Source organism: Ictalurus furcatus, chromosome 15 (assembly GCF_023375685.1).
Source record: "Ictalurus furcatus strain D&B chromosome 15, Billie_1.0, whole genome shotgun sequence".
Classification (NCBI taxonomy): domain Eukaryota; kingdom Metazoa; phylum Chordata; class Actinopteri; order Siluriformes; family Ictaluridae; genus Ictalurus; species Ictalurus furcatus.
In genome coordinates this window covers 13,513,075-13,537,180 of record NC_071269.1, presented here as the reverse complement: position 1 = coordinate 13,537,180, position 24,106 = coordinate 13,513,075, and the positions used below count along the sequence as shown (strand labels likewise).

Here is a 24,106-nt window from a genome sequence, read left to right as displayed (position 1 = left end):
TTTTTTGTCCATAAAGTTTTATTTAAAGTTTCGCTATGGATTTGTCCTTATGTTTTCTGACTTTGACTTTGCGCATTTGTCGTTGTGTTTTTTGAATTGTTAATTTGTTTTTAAATTTGCCCTTGTGTTTATAATTTGTTGTTTTGTTTTTGGATTTGTTATTTTTTTCTTGTATTTGTGATTTGTTTTGGACTTCTTGGCCACCGTAAGAGACAAACAGACACAGTGATACTTTCAATACAAAGCCAAACACACAAACACACAAACACACACACACACACACAAAGCATGCTCTCATATCCTACTGATACTTTTCCTTCTTTTTTTCTAATCTATCAGTCCGTCAATACTTAAACAAGGAACAATATTTGACTTATCACAGTGTCAATCTCTGTCTTTTGCCTTGTACTTTGCCCATATCAAGGCCTCTCAGCTTGCCTCATTCATTGTACACTCTAATTCTAACATAAAACATGCCCTAGACAGACCATGTGTCCATTTTAATGATAGCTCCCTTCTTTGCCACACATGTCACTTTTGTCCATTACTGGAATAATTCCATATTATTTTAGGTTAATATATTTAATAAATATGCTGCAACAGAGACTTGTTACTCTGCTCTCTGCAGCATTCCCTGTGCACAGCACAGATTCAATAAAGGAGGACATTAAGTTAAAATATGATGTCCACAATAATCTACCTGTCACACCATGGATTTTAAGTGATCAATAGCTGAACTGGTGAGGAATATCTTTATTGTCCTTAATTCTCTTTTTTTCCCTGTCACAAAGCAGCAGTGCGTTGAGCCACGCAGAATTGTCTAGAATTGAGTCAGCTGAAATGTGGCTGCAGTGAAGTCACTGGAACTGTAGGATTTTCCTTTGTTAGATGTTTATCTGCTCTCAGTTTAAAGTCTCAGTGCCGCATTATTAACCATGTTGTTTTAAAAACATATTTAGTCTGCTTTAAATGTGCTTTGGGATGTGATTTCTAATGGGCCATTTTTAATGTTTTTAGAGTGAGACAATAACTCCACACAGGGGCCAGAGCAAATTTCAGTGATCTTTTTCAACTTCTATATAGAGCTTCCACAAATCTTCTTGAAGAAATAGGGACAAAAAATAAGAATAAACAGTATAAATATACAGTACTAAATGCCCCCTCCCCTTTTTTTTGTTGCACAGCAAGCTTTTGTGTCTTCGAATTAAAACATATATAGAACTGGACGTTCTTTTACATCGTTCTTTTACATCGTATTTTACAGTTATGCAGTATAGTGTACAATACACACAGTATTTGCACAATGTTTTTAAAACTGATCTATCAATACATGTCAAGTTATCTTATCATGTGTATGTTTAGTTCTGCAACAATGCTGCTAGCCAACATTCTTGGCTCTTTCTTCTAGCCACCAAGGCTCTCACATTAAGAACACTCACTTTTAGATGGGCTTTTGCCATTGATCAGTAGACAGTCTCTTTAATGACATTGGTAGAGAAAGTATGGTTACTGCAGATGCTGACTGAGTGCCTGGTGAGCATGCGTTTTTGCTTCTTACGTTGACATGGCAGACAGAAATTGTGCATAGTGGAGAAAAAGATCTGGCGGTAGTTTGTTGAGACGAGATTGTACAGGACAGGGTTGATTGCTGAGCTCACATAGAACAGCACGTTGGTGACCATGTAGAAATAGTGGTAGAAGTCAAAGAGAGTGCTATGACACAGAGAATGAGAGAAACAGACAGACAATTACTCTGATTAATCTACACATAAATGTGTTTGTGCGATTACTGTTCATGTACTACTAAAGTTTTTCCATTGGTAAACCTAAAACATTTGTCAAGAATATCCAAGAACAACATTTATAACAATTTGGAACATCACTAGTTTAAATTTTTGTAAGTTTTATTTTTCCATCTCCAGTGAAAATCACACTCAAACACACTCAGTCAGTACAATAAAACCCTGGATATTAAGAAAAGATTTTTTTTCTGTCATTTTCCAGTTTTCACAAATTTTGAATAAAAACTTCAGTTATAAACTGTACTTGCTCAGATTCAACCAATCAAATTCAGTTTGCAAAAAAATGCAAGTTCAGCATCTGCACTATTTGGGAATAGGATTAGGCAACTGAGCCTTGGATTCATGAACAAGCATTTTTTCAAAGTGAATTTTCCTGGCTGTGTCCTATGTATTTTTTTCAATGTCCTACACCTTAACTTGCCTCAGCAGTTGTGGTGCTGAGGCAACATGCACTTGTGCACAAGTGCACATGCACTTTTGGTGCATGCTACCACAAATATAGACAAACAGATCTCTAGCCTTATTTTCAAACTGGCTGAGTTTGCATTCAGACAAAAATCTGTCTCTTCTCTCTAGTGTCTTGTACATCACAGCATAGTTGTGCCAAATGAGCTTCTAATAGATGTATCTGCTGTTTTGAGTTGGATGAATGAAACAGTCAGACTCCAATTCATTTTACTCTAAAGAGAGACTGGTTTTAAAAAATCCAAATGAGATTAAAGAACAATGGCACGCTAACATCTTGTACTTTAAAGAACTTCTGACCCATATTAAATATACTTTAGGCATTAGAGATTTATGGCTCGTCTTAAATCAAACTCACTGTGCTTTCTCTGAAAACATTTCTACATCAGAACTAGTTCACTCAGTCTAATAACACAGGGGAAAATAAAAACTGCTCACTGAAAATGTCAAAATAAATCCAAGTATGTGCTGGCATTGATTAAAACCAGTAATTTTGCTTGGATCCACCAAATGATCCACATTAGTGTGTAGCGGGAGGAGGTGATGTGATGTATAGCTTGCTCTCATGCCCAAGCTGTCTTCAGTGGAACACTCCAGTAATGGATGGGCAGAAACCCTAAACAGCATTCAGGAATTATATTCCAGCTCCTAAAATACTGTAAAACTAAAACTAACATACACCTGTTAGCTACCCTTCAATTCATTCAGAGCTCACAGTGCCTGTCACAGAAATGCCAGAAAGCAGATGATTCACAGCCCTGAGGCTGTCATCTGCTGGAGAAATAGATGAGCGTCCTAAACCCATGTATGTGGAGGCCTGTAATGAACTCATGAGGCATTATACAATAGTTGAATATAGCTTAGTGCATGTTTGGTGTTCAGAGAAAAACACTGTATCTATGTGTGACTATGAAAGTAAATAACCCCCTGCTGTATAAGAGATTTTCTGGTTGAGCCCTGCTGATTCCATTTGTTTTGAAGATGCCTCAGGGCACTTTTTGGTTTAGCCCTAAGTCATAAAGAATCCATTCCTTGCGACATAGACTGTTACATTCAACCCCTGACCTTAAGAAGGGCTTTAAAAGTAAACATGCTCATATCTGCTCCATATATTTGATCATGTAGTTATGGTTTTCATTGCTGATACAATCAGCAGTCCTGATAACTCTGCAGTCCTTCAAGATGTTTATGATGTAAATTTTCAAACAAAATGTTCAGTGCAGAGCCATAAAATACTCACTCAGTCCAATCATTCACATAACAGTACATCAGTCGACGGGCATGATAGGGCAGCCAGCAGACCACAAAAGCAATAACTACAGCTCCTAGAAAGAAAAATGTACGTTTAAACAAAGTTAGTTATTATTTATTATAGAACTTTGCTGGCACATGTGAAACACTCATTATGTATATTCTTATTGCTGAAAAAATTATTATCACAGGAATGGTAAATTAATTTAATGGCACTGCATCCATTTGCCTATCCTAGCTACCTGAATGGCATGCTCATCTCACGCATTTCTTTATGGCCAATGTTTTATGCAAAGCAAATACTTTTGCTTCATAGGGCTAATGGAGGTCATAATAATGATGTCCAGACTGTTATTTTAAATCAACTCCAAAAACAGAGACATCATGCTGTTTTTCCTGTTTCTGTGAATCATCTGCTAAATAATGAAAATATAAATATCATGGCCTTTCTACAATGTTTATATTCATGGTTTGGACTGATACATTTTTATTTGTTCTTTTCGTTGTGTATGTGGCACAGGATGTGTATGTGGTTCATGATGGAATGGTTAATCAGGATATTCCTCACCTATAGTATGAATACAATTCTGGGTTAAAAAGATTTTGAGAATCCTGGCATTAGCAACATAATACTGAAAATTACATCCACTGCGAATGTGAAGTAAATACAACAGAAGGCTCATATTAAGCCTCATGTGCTATTTGACCTTGAGAGCCAAAGCAAGTCTACACATGTCATGATACTTTCACCTGTCTTGACTGCCTCCTTTAGATGTATAACATGTCATATATCCAGATCAATAGCTATGGCTAATGTGACAAGTAATGTTACATTGTCTAATGACATTATTTACCCTGATACTATGTACAATTTACATATTAGTATACATAAACAGTATAGTATACAGTACATATTTATTAATTATATCATACATACTTTTCCCCCCAAATTTTTTTCACATATTATTTTTTCAGTACAAAGTACTCACTGCATACACACATCTTTGCACTGTTCATCTTTGGGTATTTTTCAGCACATAATCTTTTGTACATATACTGTTGCACATATGGCTTTTTTTCCATCTCATACAGCACTTTTTAAAATACTGCCCATATTTTCAATGTACATATTCAAAAGAGACTGATTTTGAAAATGTCATATGAAATTCAATTAAGAACACTCCAACATATCTGACCTTCTATATTGGGCATTAAATCCTTACTTTAAAGAACATCTGAGCCATATTAAATATACATTTTATGTATTAGCTCATACTACTACTACTACTACTACTACTACTACTACTAAACTCTTCTAAGTGCATCTTACATCAAGTTCATTGTGCTTTCTACAGCTCTTAAAACATCTCTACATTCCTCATCAGAACTAGTTCACGCAGCCTAATAACACAGAATAATAAAAACGGCTCACTGCAAATGCAAAAATAAATACAAGTATGTGCTGGCACTGATAGAAATCCTGTCTTTCTATACAAATCTGTCTCACTGTCTCTTACCATTTTTATGAGGCAAATAGCTCAGAGCATAATGCATGCAAATAAACATCCAGATCGGGTCAAACACTCACTGTAATCTTTTATTCTTTTTTTTCTGCTTATTTTTCCAACGGATATTACATTTCCAGACACAAACAGGGCTAGCCTGTTTTGAGAGGTTTTCAAGACGGACTGACTTGTACCAATTTTCACCCCATGCCTATCCAGTGCCTTTGTTGAAATTTAGTAGTGTTTGGGGGACAGTAGACAGTTTCTTTATTAATAGCTGGCTAAACTAGCAAATGTACCTAAATATATCTATTTTCCATATTAACATTTTGCAAATTCTTTAAACTTCACACATACAATGACATCCAGAATTGTTGGTACCCTTCATAAAAATGAGTAACATGCATTAATTCCACAAAAATTTCTCTGACTAATACCCTTCTTACCTGGTCACTGACTTTTGCTGCATGGCTGCCTCTATGTACAGTTTTTTTTTTTTTTTTTTAAATAAGGAATTTAATAAGGTTCTAGAGGAGGTTCAAAGTTTGGGGTATTTTTACATTGGGGTATTATTTATATTTGATAAACTCTGGGTATGTCTCGATCAGCTCCCTATCATTTATCGTGTACAGGAGTTTGGGCAATGTTAAGGACCCTCTCTCACTACACATTGAGACACTGATAACTCAGTTTCTGGTGACATGACTATGTGCTCGTGTTGTAAAATATCACCAAAAATTAAAAACGTACAAATATTTAAGTTTTATATATCATATAAATTTGTCAGCTTAATTACATGCTTTATGTCATGGTACATCAAGCAGGATCATAGGCTAGGTAGTGGATTAAAAAAAAAACACTTAAAAGTCGGAACAGGTATTGAGATCATGTGACACTTGAGATTGTTGCGCAAAGATAGATTCCATTCAACTAATTATGTGACTTATAATGGCAACTGATTGCACCTAAACTAACTTAGGTTTTTCACAGCAGTGGGGTGAAAACTTATGCAATAACAAAAAAGTTTTTATTTGTAATCAAATTCAGGATTCATGATATATAATTCCAAATAAGTCCACTACAGTTCCAGGTTGTAATACCAAAAAATGAAGAAAATCTCAACATGGTGATTATTTTTTTTGAACTAATGGACAGAAGGAAATTCAGCATGAAGGTCTAGATGTTTTCTCTTTGACTTCCAGCCATGAACAACTGTGGCATTGTAGGCATTCAAATTCACTCAGTTGTAGGAAAGTCTCATACCAAAATAAGTATTTTTTAGACCCCATAATCATCATCTATCTGTTGCAGTCATTTGTAATTATTAACTGATAAGCAAAATATACTCTTATGCACCTTCCTTTTGTCATTTAATATGACAAGCTAGAGCAAAGAAACAAATGTTTTTGTTCAATTCTACCCTTGACACTTTGCTTAATTTGCTCAGTTTTAGCATGTAGTCATCATTTATCATGACAGAAATCTAAAGGGATTGACTGAACTGTAACTCCACGTGTGATGCTTCCATCTCTCTGTTGATGCTCTCATTTATCTCATTTATCTACTGAAAAAAGAAACTTAAGTAATTAAATTGAAATGCATAATTCATAGAGGTCAGAGAGGTGAAAATTAACTCCTCCACGCTCATTTCTGGAACAACCTCTAAAGCAAAGCAATTCAACTATTGAGCATTAAATATTAATACATTCTCATTGGATTATGCAAAAATAATTATGCTCTCATTCTCCTTTAGCTCAATAGTCACCGTGTCTACATTGACACTGATGTCAAAATAGTGAGATCAGTGTCTTCATGTTGTGTGATTAGTGTCAATATTTGAGGAATGATTACAGTGTGGTTGAGCGTTTAAAGACCATTTAAATTGGTCTTGTCCATTTGTATACTTCAGAATCACATTCATTCAGTAGGTTACTTGGCATTAAATAGATAAACATAACATGAATAATTCATAAATCACTTATACATTAGCTTTCTGTTAAAATAGAACAAGGACATTCAAACTAAATGGACTGGATTGTGGTGCTTTGTAGCAACCTTATTAGCATGTGAAAGGGACTTGAGACAGAGCTCTCTCTCTCTCTCTCTCTCTCTCTCTCTGTGTTTTCCTGTGTTTGCCACTTTGCTTTACTTGTATGCTTGTGTAGTCACTCATTTCTTTGTCCATGTCCATCTCTGTGCTGGAAATAGCTTGGAGCTATGTAACCATTTCAGACCAAAACCCTCTCTGTCCCTTCAGGTTGCTCAACTTGCTTTCGATACATCTTTGGTCATAGCATATAGCGGTTAGAAAATATATATTTAAAATGGCTAATCAGTTCAAAGGTTCAAAGGACAGCTGAAACATATGTACAGTTAATGTACTGAATTAAATACCCTAGTGGGATTTGAGAAGGAAGCACATTGGTGCATACTATGAAAGACTTTTAAAACGTAAAACTATTTCTTTACTCTGTACATGTGTATATCAAGCTTCACTATGTCTTCTTCCTGAGATTTAGGGATCTCTTTTCAGTACCCTAAGTAAGTGCCTACATTGGAACCAGTTCAATTCTGGGAGCAAATACTTCTCCAGAGAGCCTTAGGCTTACCTTGCCCGATCAAAGAACTCAGGCTTTTACTCGGCTTTTATATAAGCTGAATTCAATTTAGGGAAATGTTCAATTAATGGAGAAGGATAAAAACGTCTCTAGAACTTTGTGACCCTGAAAAAAGGCAAGTCTTCTCCATGGATTGCCTGTAATTACAAGCTGTCACTGGCTTTCAGATTTACATTGCTGTGGATCAGTGCATCTGCTAGATGGCAAAGCTGGGAAATCTGTGTGGCAGTGTAATCTATGACCTCTGATTGTCAGGGTAGTGTTTTTGCAGGAAATTAAACAGCACTTAGCCAATGGCATTCAGTGACCCCACAGAAACCGATAATTTCTGCAGATTTATAGGAATAATTAATCAAACTTATTATGTTGGTCAACATATGATTTATATATGTAAATTGTGTATATGTGTGTGTGTTTGTGTGGTATTCTGGGAAAACCCTTCACATGGTCAAATCTTGACATTTTCTATTATATGTAGTTTTGAAAACTGCAGGTGCTTCTGAAATTAAGTGTTTATTTTTTGGATGTATAAGAAACACAAATAAAGTTACAACATTTCACAGCTTTAAAACAATACTGTTTTCTTTCAAAGGGAATTCAACGCTCCGTGAGCTTCAAGTTGTGAGAGGCACCCTCAAAGTCTGTGTAAAATCACGCCTATTAATAGGCCTGCCGTGGTCAGTTAATGTGGCATAAGAGGAGAGTTTTCTGTGGTGTGAGGGAGCACTCAACTTCTCAATATCTCCTCAAAGTCAGAAAATGTGGCATATCGTGTGTCGCATGATTATAAAACGGGGCCTGTAAACCATATCATCAACTCTTTTGTCTTCAGCTCAAGCCGCATGTTGGTTGTCTGTGTGACATGCCTAAAACTCGTCACTGCTCTCTATTTTCAAAGGAATATATATATTTATTTTCTGTCGCTATCCTGTGATGAGCTTTAGAGCGTTCAGAAAGTGTGTTACTCCCTGCTCGCATTTTATTACAGAGGGGGAGGGACACATTTTTTGTGCGAAGGGTATGGGAGTGGAGCGTGCTGTGGTGTGGCTCCCGGCTGATGTGTTTCAGAACCTCATTCCTGAGGAAGCAGAGATGAGCACTGCTCTATCTCTCGCTCTTTCCTCTGGATCTGACTCTCTGGTCGGTGACTTCTCCCCCCGGTACGGAGAGTCAACCCACCCTTTCTGACTTTGAGGAGCTATTGAGAAGTTGAGTGCTCCCTCACACCACAGAAAACTCTCCTCTTTCCCGGAAGTACACCAGGAAGTGTCACGTTTCTGGGGAAAGCCATGTTTATAACCCCATGACATCGGATTATTCAGCCATCACGGGGGATAGACAGTATGGCTGTTTTGCTATACAGAAGGTGCAGGAGGCACTTGCAAGCCACCTCTCTCCATTGATAGCAGCAAAATCAGGGGGGCCAGCTTTGCCATCTAGGATGAGAAAGATCACCTTGGTGCTGGTTGGCAAAGCCTATGCGGCAGTGGGTCCAATTTTTGATTTGCATCATCTGAACTGTACTCATCAGACAAACTTATCATTCCACAGACTCAGTTTGAAGATTGGTTTGTGATGATAGATCTAAAAAAGACACATATTCCATTGTCCAGTCACAGGAAGTTCCTGTGGTTCGCATTTGGAGGCAATGTGTATCAATATTGGTTCTTCCTTTCGCTAGCTTTATCCCCTTGCAACTTCACGAAGTGCATGGATGTCATGCTGGCTCCTTTGCAACTCCAGGGCATCTGTGTGCTAAACTACCTAACCGACTGGGCTCCGGGGCTCAGGTTGAACCTCAGGGAAAGTTGCTTCTCCAGTCGAGAGCGACTTTTCTAAGGGTTATATTGGATTCAAATGTGATGAGGGCATGTCTATCGCCAACACACGTAGGCAATCCTATCAACATTGAGCAAGATAATTTTAGGGCTGGGCATCCCCTTTAGTCTCTACGGACACTGTTGGGGCTTATGGCAGCAGCAGCCAATGTCATACCGTTGAGCCCATTGCAAATGAGACCATTCAGTGGTGGCTAAAACCCCTGACTTTCAGCCTCCACTGAATGGTAATCCACTGAATGGTAATCAGTGTCAAGCGGTGATGCCTACGTGCTCTGAGAACATGGAGCTGTCCCCAGTTTCTAGCCTTGGGTCACACTCTAGGGGCATCTCTTATTGCAAGATGGTAATGCCAGATGCCTCCCTCACAGTCTCTGGAGTGGCCCTCATCTAGTGTGGCATATAAATTGCCTAGAAGTGTGGGCCGTACTCCTGGCACTGAAATTCTTCTCCTCAGTTGAGAGGTCACCTCTGTGTTAGATAATACAGGGCTGGTCTCATATATCAACCACCAGGGAGGATTACGTTCACGCCCCCTGTTCAGGCAGGCTCAAGTAATTCTTCTCTGGCAGAGGGAAAGTTTTGTCAGCGAGTGCAATGTACATTCTGGGCAACCAGAATGTGGGGGCAGACATCCTGTTGAGGCAGGGGCTGAGGGCCAGGGATTGGAGGCTCCATCCACAAGTGGGTGAGTCCATATGTTGGAGATTTGGCCAAAAGGAAATGGATGTGTTCACCTTAGAGGAGACAACACGCTGCCCGCTGTGATTCGCCCCTACTCCTCCCACACCAAAAACAAAGGAACTAAATGCCATGGTACACATGTAGCCAAGGTCACATCTGTATGCTTTTCCCCTGATTGCTCTGCTCCCACAGGCTCTAGCAAGAGTTTGCAAAGATCGTGCTACGTCTGCTGCTAGTAGCACTGAATTGGTCTGCTCGATTTTGGTTATCGGAGATAATATCCCTGTTAGACATTCCCTAGGAGATTCCCATTCGCAGGGATCTATTGCCTCAAGCCAGAGGGTTGATTTATCACCCTCGGCCGGAACTATGAAAACTGTGATTCTGGCCCCTGAGGAGCACCAGTTCATAGCTTCTGGCCTCTCAACTGAGTTTGAAGAGACCATGTTAAATGCTAGAGCACCATTCACATGAAAACTATGCATTCAAGTGGCAATTTTTTTATCATGGTGTGAGGAACACCAGTGAGACCCAGTAAACTGTGCAATAGCTACAGTCTGGAGTTCTTACATGGCCACCATTTCAGCCAGCCATGCCCCTATTGATGCCCCCTATCTGTGGGGCAACAATCTCTAACTTCGAGGTTTATGTGTGGTGTCATCTGCAGACCACGCATACCTTCCTGGGACCTTCTGTGGTCCGGGAAGGTCTGTCAGGCACCCCATTTGACCCCTTAGAGTCAGCTTCAGAGAAGCTTCTGACCCTAAAGGTAGCTCTTTTGTCTGGCCTTGACATCTTTGTTGCCCTTTCCTGCCTTGACTTTGCCCCTGGATTATCAAGGGCTACCTATATCCTAGGCCAGATTATTTCTAAGTGCCTACATCTGCTGCCCAGCTAGTAGTATTGCAGGATTTCTACAAGACTTTATACATATTTAAGCAGACTAACTGCATTTACTGCTGCATTTGATAAAATGGCTTCTTACCCAATGGTATCTTTATAGGCAGCCAGCCAAGGCAAAGTTAGAAAGTAGCCCAAATAAGATTTGAACATCATTTTGGTAAAATCTATTTATGTTTTCATAGAAGAGAGCTGACAAACTAAAATATTAGCAGAAAAAAATACATTAGTGATAAAAAATAATCCACTGTAGAGAACTTAGCTAAAATTTTGTGATTTCTTAGTAAGTGCCATTAACCCTATGGTATTAGATAAATCTCCTGCTATACTAAAAAGCTGGTGTAAGAACAGCACAGGCTGATAGCAGCACACTGGTCTTCTAATTACAGTCTGTTAACATAGTGCAGTGAATCACACATTAATGAACATTAAAAACTTTATCTGTTTTTTGAAGATAGTGACAGATTCTTCTGTCCGGATTGAGGTTGAAAGTTCATTCCACCACTAAGGGACAGTTAGTGTGAAGGCTCTGGAAAGAGATCTTGAGCCACGCTGAGTAGGCACTACTAAGCGTCAGTCATTAATCGATCTCAGATTGCGTTAGGGAACGTAAGCCTTCAGGAGAGTGTTGAGGTGGGGGGGGTGATGTTCCAGACAAGGTCTTGCATGTGAGCATCAAGGCCTTGAATTTGAAATGGGCAGCTTCAGGAAGCCAGTGGAGGGAGATGAAGAGGGGTGTAACATGGGTCCTTTTGGGCTGCTTGAAGACGAGACGTGCTGCTGCGTTTTGGGTCATCTGAAGGAATTTGATAGAGCTGGCTTGGAGGCCTGAGAGTAGTGTCAAAGCACAGTCCTAACAATCTTTTCTCTCCCTCTCTCCTTCTGCCGAGCCACATGATTCTATGGAGATACTAGAGATCCCGATCCTTTCTGCTCTCAGGACCTGCCTGATCCGTTCACATGCCCTACCTCTGGATGGAACTCTCTTCTACTCCAATTCCAGATGGACACACTCACTGTGGTTGCTGGGACTACGGTTGCTTCTAAGGCCAAACAGACTTCATATTAAACCATAACTAACTTTCCTTTACTTTTACACTATCTGTTGTTACCCAGATGAGGATGGTTCCTTTCAAGGTTTCTTCCTCTTAACATCTTAGGGAGTTTTTGCTTGCCACCGTTGCCACCGGCTTGCTCAATTTGGATAAATTTGCCCATTTAAAATCTGTATCCTGTGTTTATATGGTTCTGTAAAGCTGCTTTGAGACAATGTTCATTGTTAAAAGTGCTATACAAATAACACTGAATTGAATTGAATTGAATTGAATAGTGCATTGCAGTAGTCCAGTTTTGATATGACAAGAGCCTGGACTAGTAGTTGTGTAGCCTGTTCAGTGAGATAGGGTCTGGCTTTCTTGATGTTGTACAGAATGAACCTATAGGACAGTGTTCCATATAGATAGTAAAAAGCAGGGTGCTCAGGTGGTTCGGGAGCCTGTCTCAGAAAAGTACTTCCACAGATGAAAGACTTTGTATAGGGTAAAGAAAAATAAGCATTTTCTTTTGCCTTTAAACCCACTGTGATAGATGCTGGCAATCTTGCCAACATTTGCACTGAACCCCACATTGCTTGAGTGAAATCTTGGTCTTTTATGATCTGCCATATCAGCTTCAATCTTGCATGTTCTTTATTATTGCCTATAATCATGAAGACTACAGCAGGAGCAGACGATTTCCTACAAAGCCCCCAGCTATGTAATAGTCTTTCAATTAGTCACTCAGTCATGTGTCTACCCATGTGCCTAAGTGTCTACCCACTTGTACCACCCCCCACCACCCAAAGATATCATGCAGGTTTGTTGATGGTGGAGTGGAGGGATGGTTAATGTACCAGTGTGCCCACTAATGCTGGTCTTACCTTCTGAATGTTACTTTTAGTTATTCTCACATTGCATACACCTTTTAAACCATTTGGATATGATCATCTAATAATCTAATTATCTCTCTCTCTCTCTCTCTCTCTGTGCACATGTGTGGTGGAGGAGCGAGTGTGTGGAGTGTGGAACATGTGAGGGCTGTTTGGCATCTTGCCACTTTCCTTTGAAATCGTTTTCTTTGCTTTTTTTGTTCAATTTAAATAGTAAGTAAGTTATTAGTGGCCAGTAGAAGTTGAGAGCGGGTCAGAGTGAGCGGAACGCCATGGCATACCATCCAGATAACATGAACATGACATGAGCAGAGCATAATGAAAGATAATGTACTTTGCATGGCACTGTAGCAGCTAAACCCATAGCTTAGTTGTGCCTCCCCTTGGCTAGCGACACCAAACTAGCCTAGTTAGATAAGTTTTATATTTTATTGGTCTAGTAGTCCTACAAACAGTGACAACACCCGAGGCAAGTTTTATGATAAAATCCAACTTTTTCTGATCATGTCATACATTGACCAGCACTATAATTACTGAAAGAACTGAGTTTCACTTTGTAGTGTATTTTTCTAGGTTTTATAGGTTTTGGAAGTAACTTGAAAGAAAAGTAATTATTAATCTGAATACTTTTTAAGTAATCAGTAATGTAATCAGATTCTAATTTTTAAAATAGTAATTAGTAATCTGTAGTGGATTACTTTTTTTGAGTATCTTACCCAACACTGTGCCTCACCAGCTCTGCACTTGGCTCGCACGCTCAACCCTCCTCTCCCTCCTTCATGGCGTGTCGGCTGAGCATCTGACCCTTATGCTGCAAAACCAAGTTCGAATTCTGACTGCGACCCCTCTTATTCAACACACCTCTCTTACATACCCTCACTTCCCCTTCTTCAATAAACCTATTTTCACCTTGGATCCCGGTGTCTTTGTTCTGCATTTTGGTCCCTTCATCTCTGTGATCAAAACAACAGCAGCAGCAGAGAAAACCAGAGAATCAGGGCCTGAAGCAAATTACTTGCAGAGCAGCGACACATCGGAGCCAGAGCTAAAAGAGGTCAGTGAGGAACATAACAGCAACACTGAAACAAACACTGCACAAGGGCATAACACTAACACCCACACTGATGCAAACACTGAAATGAACTCAGACACTGAAAATATAATTTGTGCTAAACCCTGTGACCCTGGGTCTAATGTCCTAATGTCTGCACTGAGGATAATCCTGAACCCATACAACAACAGCAGAACAACCAACAGGCACTGAGCAACACTGATGAAGAGGCACAGCACACTACAGTAAAGGTAACAACTGAAAGCAAGGAGAAGATGAACATTGCCAAACTGTCAAAAAAACCCCCAAAAAACAACAGTGAATCACTGAATGTCATGATGCAGGAGAATGAAGGAGCAGAGTGCAGCACAGGTGCTACAGAAGGAGATCTCACACAAATGGAGGATGGAGAGATTGAATCAGATGAACCGGCATTATTTAACAGTTCAGAAACCCCACACCAACAGCCTGAGGATCTGTACACCACAGCACAAATAAACCGCTTTTTACAACTGACCAAAGGAAAAAGGAATGTTTCACTCTCCAGCTACTTCCCTGTTAAAGAAAAATTTGTTAAGTCAGCACAAAATGGCACAAAAAATGACACTCCCTTCACAGAACATACAGACTCAGAAAATGGACATCAGCAGCATGGAAGACTCTCTGACTCTCTTCGAAACCGGGACTATGGACTTTTCTTATGGATTTATTTTAAGTGGAATTAGTATTCAGTAAGACTGAAGGGGCTTTTGGATTTATTTTTGGGTGGGAGGATGTAGGCTGGGGGTCTGAGGGATTTTAAAACATCTAAATATATAAAGAAGTGAAATTTATACATTAAAGGAACCATAAAAAGTAAAAAAAGTCTCTCTCTCTCTTGCTGTACCTGCACTCCTGTTGCCTAATGTAATGCCAGTGCCTGATCATAATACACTTCTACTGCGTGGCTTACCCCTCTTACCCTGGACCTGTCTGATTCATCCTGATATCTTTGCTTAGAGCACTATATGTATTTATTTGTAAATTCCAATCTGGCTTTTTGATTCTTACTGCTGATGAGTGGTTTGCATCTTGTGGTTTGGCCTCTATATTTCTGCTCTCAAAGTCTTCTTCGAACGGTAGATTGTGATAACTTTACGTTTGCCCTGTGGAGGTTGTTGGTGATGTCACTGACTGTTGTTTTTGGGTTTTTCTTTACAACTCTCACAAGGTCAAGGTTCTGTCATGGTATTTGTAATTTGCCTGTACCTTGACCCCTGCTAAGTTTCATAAGTTTTTGCCCTCAAAAATAAAGGCAAATAAAGACAAAAAAAGCATAAATTTTATGCATCTGTATCCTACCTCTTCTAACCGCAACTTATACTGGTACAACAAAAGATACCTAGCTTTTAACTAGTTTCTAGTTGAATGGTAATCTGATAAAAAAATTATAATAATAATATCACTTTATATTGACATAATCCAACTTATTTCAGTTATTAGATCTAAAAGAATGAAACATTTGTTAAACTGACTCTGTTTCACTGACTTGCATTGTTTGACGATTTAATTATTGTTGCCTCAGCTTTTTAAAGGAGATACCACATATAGCTTTTTACAGTGTATCACATAAGCATAATGTATGTTCCATAGACATTTGACTGTTACTTACGCAACACCATAACGCCATGGCGCAATGACTGGGCACGGTTTGGCTCCACAGCAACGCTGAGCATAGTGGCATTACCGCCGACAACGCAGACATGGTTGTCCTGAGCTGCCTCATGAAACATACGCAGAAGTTGACTGGCAATGATTCCATTCAACGCTGAGATCAGACCCATGGGAACAACAAATGACAGGAATGCATTTACCTGATGGGATAGAAAACGGAAATATGATAATGAAATGGGTTCCTTGATTTGGAAAAGACAAATAGTTCACTTAATCAGTGAACATTAGATAGAAAGCTTGCCAGAAATATTTAAATGGAGTCTGGTTAAGACAAATGTGACCAAATTATGAACTCAAGTGAAGTAGCTGAGGTTGAGGAACTGTAAAAGTTCAACAAATTGCTATTTGTGGTTATAGCCTTTAAATGAAAAATCTTTTTTTTTTTTTTCCTGCAGCCTTATTTTTGTGTGTGTGGTTTCCCGTGTTTCTTGTAGGGCTAAAATATTAAGGGTTAATTATTTAGCCCACTGCTCTCCTATGACCAAAGATGGAAATAGGTGCAGCTGAGGTTGAATGCATTTTTTAATTTATTATTTATATATCTGACTCCATTTAATTATCTGACTCTAAAAGATAATCTTCTACTAAGTGCTGGAAGTATAATATCTCAGTGTTCTGATTATATTTAGCCTAAAACAGTTTGATGCTAAACATTAAAATGACATTCCATTCCGTCAGAGGCTTTTATATAGTCTATGATAAACAATTATTCTTGTTAGCTCAGAGGTTTATATTGATGTGCAAGCCTAGGCCTTTCCTATTTACTTGTCGGAGGTTTCATTTAAACGTGCAAGTATTAACCTTTTACAGTAAATTGTCAGAGATCAATTTTAACGTGTCTAACATACAACAACTTCAGCTTAGGAACATATTTCTGATAACCATATAAATACAGTCATGCACTTTTAATGTAACATACTTTCTTATGGAAGAACCGCTGAATATTTAGAGATAGCAATAACAAATGACTTTATTAAACACAATCACAAAAGAATATATACATAGAATAGAGACAAAGGTAACTTACAGAAATGTTGACCAGTGTCTGACATAGGATGTGTGATGGTAATAGCATTAATGGCAAAGATGCCTGATGTCAAAAAGACAATTCTGATGTTATAAGCCCCTTTCTTGATGTTACAAGCCAAGTCTTTTGGTTATATCAAGCATATTCTTTTATACTCCTGAGCCTCTTTGAAACGTAAGTGACCAAGATACCAAATGGGAATCAAACAATGTGTTTTATGGTGGTTTAGACCACCAGCTGATTAGAAACTATATGTTAATTAAATTCCTGAGAATGGGTTGGCGAGATCAAAAGCAAAAACGTCCCCCATGCAAACCAGGGGTGCCAGCATGTTTGTGTGTGTGTGTAGATATTACATATATTGTAAATGTTGTTTCCTAAACCTATATGATATTTATGATATCACCACATCGGTCACCATAAAATATGGATAAAAATTATACCAAACATGCCCTAAGGAATACTGTAATTAAACACAGTTCAGATAACCAGTTTTGGTTTACCTGGTATCTCTGAAACACATTCCTGATCATTTTAACCTTAATCAAATTACTGCCACAATTTATAAATCTCCTACATTCTGGGGACATCGTCATAGAGTTACCAAAACAAACAAAGAAACAAACACCCAATTCTAGTTTAAATCATAATGTATGTGTGTGTGTGTGTGTGTGTGTGTGTGTGTATGTCTTTGTTAATTGCTCAGTCTTGTAAGCTTGTTTTGTCCTTTTGTCTTTTTAACTCAGATTCTGGCCAGTATTTCCTATGTATGGTTTTGGGTTACATTTTATGATTTTTGCTCTTGTCTTATGCATGGCCAGTGTGTGCAGTGGGTAGTGTTGCCTCAATACTCCAGGGACCTGGGTTCAAACCTGAGCTCGGGTTTTTGTGTATGTTCTCCCCATGTACGTGTGGGTTTCCTCCAGGTTCCCCGGTTCCTTCCCACTTCCCAAAAATACACCAGTAGGTGGACTGGATAAGATCAATTCCCCCTAGGGGTGAATGATTGTGTATGTATGTGATGCACTCCAATTTACTGGTGAACCATCCAGGTTGTATTCTTGCCTCATTCCCAGTGGTGCTGGGATAAGCTCCAGATCCACCACAACTCTAACAAGGATAAAGTGGTTACTGAAAGTGATTGAGTTTGTGCCTTGTTAATTTTTCTTTGATTTATTATGGTTCTTGATTCTATTGACTGGTTTTTCTATTGATTCCATTGACTGATGTATACCATGTACAATTCCTGTACATTACAATAAGTGCTAATACCTTTTTCTACAGGGAATAATGAATATTGGGAATCATTCAAGTGTGATCCTTATTGAGGGTGAGATCCAATTAAGTACTTATACTAATCCTATTTGATGTCCTGAATCATTTTTGTTTTAACTATGGAAGAGACTAGTCAACTACTTTGAATTACTGGTTGACTGACTAGTTAAAATGAATAGTCATGCAGCCCCTGACTTAATAATGGAAAGACATAACAATACATTAAAATTAAACACAAAAAGAGTAGCGCCACAAATTGCCTTATAATAGTTTCAGTGGGATCTTAGATAATTATTCAAGAGGACGTAGACAGAAAAAAATCAGAAAGGTTAATGATACTTAAGTTGGAAAGCTACAAAAGGCATTTGGCTTTCCTTAAGCTTGATGCTTATTCCTTTACTTTTATTTTGGTTGCACATGATTTATAGATTGAGACAGAACCTCAGGGACTCCGATTCTACTCAAACGACTTCAAATCATGTTTAGATGTCATTTCAGTCCTCCATGCAAAGACACAAATTCTGCAAAGGAGTAGCATATATGCAGGTGCACTGTATATCACATTCAAATATTAATACTCTATTTCTCATTCATGCAGTCAATAATTTAATTATTCGCTCATTCCCTCCTTCACATCTATGCCATTCCTGTGACATTTATCCATTGATATTTCAAGCACACTCAACATGGTAGCTAAGAATATGAAGGGAGGTAATTACCACACTGACTGATCCCCTGTCTCCCTCTTTTCTTTTTAGATAACATATTGGCTTCAAGAGCTTAGGCGGATGACTTCAAAAGAATCATTCTGACAGCCTCCCTAATGGCTCCATCTATTGTTAACTGTCCTCTAAGTGTCTCAATAAAGTAATGTGGAGGTTAATATTAGATTTAAGCAAAACAATTCAAAGTTAACATTCAATTTCATGTTTATATTTCCAACGTGATCTAATTTCAGACAGAAAGACACTTCACCGAAAAATCTTATTTTTGCTAATGATGAATATAAACCTCTTGCCCCCCTAAGCATAATACAGCTTACAGCTGAGTTGCATCTTCAGTTGAATTTTTAGATGTATGTTCTCCAAACATCAAATGCAGACAGACTGATGATGATCTGGTGATGTCTTATGACATTGGGCTCATACTGAAATATGAGTCATGAAAGAGCGACAAACTCTGAGGACTGCACTTCATTAGCATCATCATTACCATCAGCTTCTTGGTAGGCAGCAAGCGGCACCCCAAAACATACATAATACCCATCCCGTGAGCACTTTTTACACTACTGAACACTTTGACATTTGACATCAAATGTTTGTCCACTTTTATAACTGTTCATGAAATATAGCAGAATAAGGGGTGGAAATAATCTTGTAACTAAATATATATTAAAGTTAGAGCACTATTTTTGAGCAAATGTGTAAGTGTAATTTCCCTGTACAGGTCTAACAGACAGTCCTGCTGGCAGACATTTCTCCACCTATGTCTTTCTTTTGCTTTATTGTTGAATTAGAGCAATTCCAGCATTATGTATGTGAAATTAATAGTCAAAACTTAAAATATTAATTCTCAAAGAATGTGTTTATTATGAGTATACTGAACCATCATTTTACATTTTCCTAAACCCCTGACGATAGAGTCCAGACACCAGAAAAATATCAGTCTATATAAATGTTTTCAATTTTAGAGAAGGGAAATATACCAGCGTTATGAACGTGACAAAAAAAGGACACGAGTTTTTGGGAGACAGCATACTTTATAGGAATTCTGTGAAATAAAATGCACAAACCAGAAGTATTAATACAGACCAATGGAGAAGGGTTGGCTTCTCAATACAACATAAAATATTACTTAACTATGGAAAAGCATAAAAAATGCTTTAAAAACTTTAATAGAGACCTCTAGTGGGTATTTAAACAACCAAACTTTGACCTCTGAGACATCAATATGGTAAGGCTTCACAAACAGTCGACTTTAAACTGAACGGTTTCCCCCCACAATCCAAAGACATGCAGGTCAGGGGAATTTGAAACACTAAATTGCCCATAGGTGTGAGTGTGAGGACAAGCAGTGTGGAGAATGGATGGATGGATGGAGTTCAAATCGCAATCATGTGTCAAAATGATCGCAATATTATGTTTTGTGTCAAAATGATTGCACAGTTTTCAGCCAGCGCAATTCAATGTGCAATCGAGAGTCAAAATAATCACAGTATTATGCTTTGTGTCAAAATGATTGCCAGTAGTATTAACGATTTGTTTTAACCACATCTAATATTGGCTGTCATTTGGATTCTACTTATTAAGAGGAGCAAAAAAGAAGCAGTGACACGAACTGTGTTAAACAGATGTCCAAAAAAAGGTGAGGGCACGCAGGAGAAAAAGAGCGAGGGGAAAAACACGCCAGGTGTATCCTTTATGGTAGGATGTAAACAGCTGAGTGAACATATGTGCACGCCTGTTCATCTCTCTCTCTCTCTCTCTCTCTCTCTCTCAGACACACTCATATTTATTCAAATACTATAATAACGATAACAATGTAGTGATCTGTAAATCCCCATGGTGCTCTCGTTGTTGTTAGAATTTAATTTCTTATATGTTACTAGAATAAATAAATTAATTACAGTTCTAAAATGTTCTGATATACAGTAAGCCAGAAACAGATCACAGTAATTAGTCAGTCATCTAACATAAGCATCTGGGTAAACAAATGTGCACCGATGCATACGATTTAACATGAAGTGTCTGTAATGTTCATGTCCGTAACACATTATTATGGTTGTTCTGAGCAAAGAAGGGAGATGAGTTGTTGATCATAATTAGCATGGACATAATTTAACTTTGTACAGAAAGTCTTAAGTTATCTGTATTAGTAATTATTATGTGATATAAACTTAATCTTGAAAACTTTATAGACGTAACACAGCACTGAAGCGTCGTGATGTCCTAAATATAGCCCTTATAAATTCAAAAGGCATCGCTGTTATGACAAAGTGAGTGTATTTATTACTCAGACATATGTCCATCTTTCTGCAAGATGCTTATTGTTAATATAAAGTTTAAAAAAAATTGGTTTTTGAACCCTCTTTTGAAAACATGAAATATGGCGGGTTGAAAATGTTATTTTAGTACTGGTGTACACATCATATGTGGGGATAAACGGCAATTTCTTTAAAATTTCTATTACAGCACATTAATCCAATAAAATACAGATCTAAATGGACAACTTAAAAAGGTTTTTGTTCTTTTGTTAAGAACTTTATTTTTTGTATGTAAGGTTGACATTTGCCTGCAACTGCTCATGTAGACTTTGTCTATTCCAAATGGTCTCTAGTCTCACCTGAAAATTTAGACTTAGATCAAGGTAAGCCAAAAGCGTGTGGGCATTGTTTTAACCTGTCTAATTTTACTACTTTACTACATTTACTACTCGTATTGCTATTACAATTCTTTGATACCATACGTCACAGTGATGTGGCGTCGGCGCCTTCTCAAGTCAGACAAAAATTGCTATGCACTGGCATGCACTGCTTCAAGTCAGCTGCCGAATGGTTTGCGCAGCACCGCGTGAAGTCCAACACAGCTTAAGTGTGGAAGCAGGGGCATGCTCAACCATCGGTTTGTGAATGGAGGGCGGAGACGGAGAAGGTGTGCGGTAAGGATTGCACAGCTGCTGGGAATTATACTGAATGTTCTGTGTTGCAGTGAGCCGAGGTGAGAATAAAAACGGGAGAGACAGGCACCTCAAAAGACAGAGAGAGCCAACAAGCAGAGAGCCGTGTGTGCACGTGCGTGCCTGTAAAATAAAACTGAAAACTGAAAATCGAAAGTGAAAGATAAAGAATATAGAAATAAATTCAATTGTATGTTTGAGACATACCTAAGGTTAGTGTTTCACTATTCATATCTAAAGTATATATATACACAGTATATATTAAGTATATATACATATAATTATGTCTTTATATAAATAAGAAACTATACACAGGTAACAAATTAAAGGAAAATAAAATTGAGTTATGCTGCAGAATTCTGCTGGCATGGTTAACCTGTCCCCTACGACTACAAATCAATACAAAATTATTATTATTGATTACCTTTATACTATGAGGAAACATTTCTATGCTGACGGGAGTGGTCTCTCACCAGATGACAATGTACCCGTCCACACAACATCCCCAGGGTCACTGAATTATTTGCAAATGATGTAAATCATACGATATGACCATAACAGTCACCAGATCTCAACTATACACCTGAGACAAATGATGTTGTTAAAAATCATTGCAATTATGACTGATCACTTTTATCCTGTGACAAAACAATTCTATGCTGACAGGAGTGATCTCTTCCAGGATGACAATTCACCCATATAGCTCTACATAGCATGAAGTGGCCACTGAATGGTTGTATACCATACCATATACTGGAATACATAAATCAATCATATTATGGCCTTCACAGTCACAAAATCTTAATCCAATTGAACACCTATGGGAGATTTTGGAGTAATATTAGGCAGTACTCTCCACCACAGTCATCAGAGCACCAGAAAAAGGAATGTGTTTAGGTTTTGAAAGGGATGTTCCAAAACTTCTAGTGAAGCTCCAGAGAATTGTAGAATTTATGCCAAGGTGAATTGAAGTGTTTTTGAATTTGATGGCTGCAACATGTCTCAAAAAAGATGGGACGGGGGCAACAAAAGGGCTGGAAAAGCAAATGTTACAACAAGGAAACAGCTTGTCAACTGCCTGTGAAGAGAACGCTACGTTGCATGAGCTTTATGCTGTGGGAACGAGAATACGCACTCCATCATACTGAGGGTATGGCCTGTTCAAAAAGGTCCACGCCTGAGGGTCACTGCAAGACACTCGAGCCTGGGGAGGAATCCATGTCCAAACTGTAATATCGAATGAATGTGTGTGTGGCGTAGACTACCCCTCCGGAGCACACACATCCTGTATGGGTACCCCTTTGGATAAAGCCTTCAAGGAGGCCTCTCCTAGTGGAATGATCCCTTATGCCCAGAGGCATAGCAACACTGCATGCTTCATAAGCAATAGAGACTGCTTCCATTATCCAATTTTGACACAGCAACTACTCCAACTTACAGTATCTCACAAAAGTGAGTACACCCCTCACATGTTTGTAAATATTTGATTATATCTTTTCATGTGACAACACTGAAGAAATTACACTTTGCTACAATGTAAAGTAGTGAGTGGACAGCTTGTGTAACAGTGTAAATTTGCTGTCCCCTCAAAATAACTCAACACACAAAAATTAATGTCTAAACTGCTGGCAACAAAAGTGAGTACACCCCTAAGTGAAAATGTCCAAATTGGGCCCAATTAGCCATTTTCCCTCCCCGCTGTCATGTGACTTGTTAGTGTTATAAGGTCTCAGTTGTGAATGGGAGCAGTTGTATTAAATTTGGTGTCATCGCTCTCACACTCCCTCATACTGGTCACTCAAAGTTCAACATGGCACCTCATGGCAAAGAACTCTCTGAGGATCTGAAAAAAAGAATTGTTGCTCTACATAAAGATGGCCTAGGCTATAAGAAGATTGCCAAGACCCTGACACTGAGCTGCAGCACGGTGGCCAAGACCATACAGCGGTTTAACAGGACAGGTTCCACTCAGAACAGGCCTCGCCATGGTTGACCAAAGAAGTTGAGTGCATGTGATCAGCGTCATATCCAGAGGTTGTCTTTGGGAAATATGAGTGCAGCCAGCATTGCTGCTGAGGTTGAAGGGGTGGGGGGTCAGCCTGTCAGTGCTCAGACCATACGCAGCACACTGCATCAAATTGGTCTGCATGTCTGTCGTCCCAGAAGGAAACCTCTTCTAAAGATGATGCACAAGAAAGCCCGCAAACAGTTTGCTGAAGACAAGCAGACTAAGGACATGGATTACTGGAACCATGTCCTGTGGTCTGATGAGACAAAGATAAACTTATTTGGTTCAGACGATGTCAAGCGTGTGTGGCGGCAACCAGGTGAGGAGTACAAAGACAAGTGTGTCTTGCCTACAGTCAAGCATGGTG

At 38.6% G+C, this 24,106-nt stretch overlaps 1 protein-coding gene across 1 annotated transcript in view; it reads right to left on the bottom strand.

Moving 5' to 3' along the window:
* Positions 1–1,463: 1,463 nt before the first annotated feature.
* ntsr1 (neurotensin receptor 1 (high affinity)) overlaps positions 1,464–24,106 on the bottom strand; it is a 32,258-nt gene continuing 9,615 nt past the window's right edge. The window contains exons 2-4 of the mRNA XM_053644341.1: positions 15,693–15,894; positions 3,508–3,592; positions 1,464–1,713 (exon numbers count right to left, since the gene is read on the bottom strand). Of these exons, the coding sequence (XP_053500316.1) occupies positions 1,464–1,713; positions 3,508–3,592; positions 15,693–15,894 (537 nt within the window). The remainder of the gene's footprint in view (positions 1,714–3,507; positions 3,593–15,692; positions 15,895–24,106) is intronic.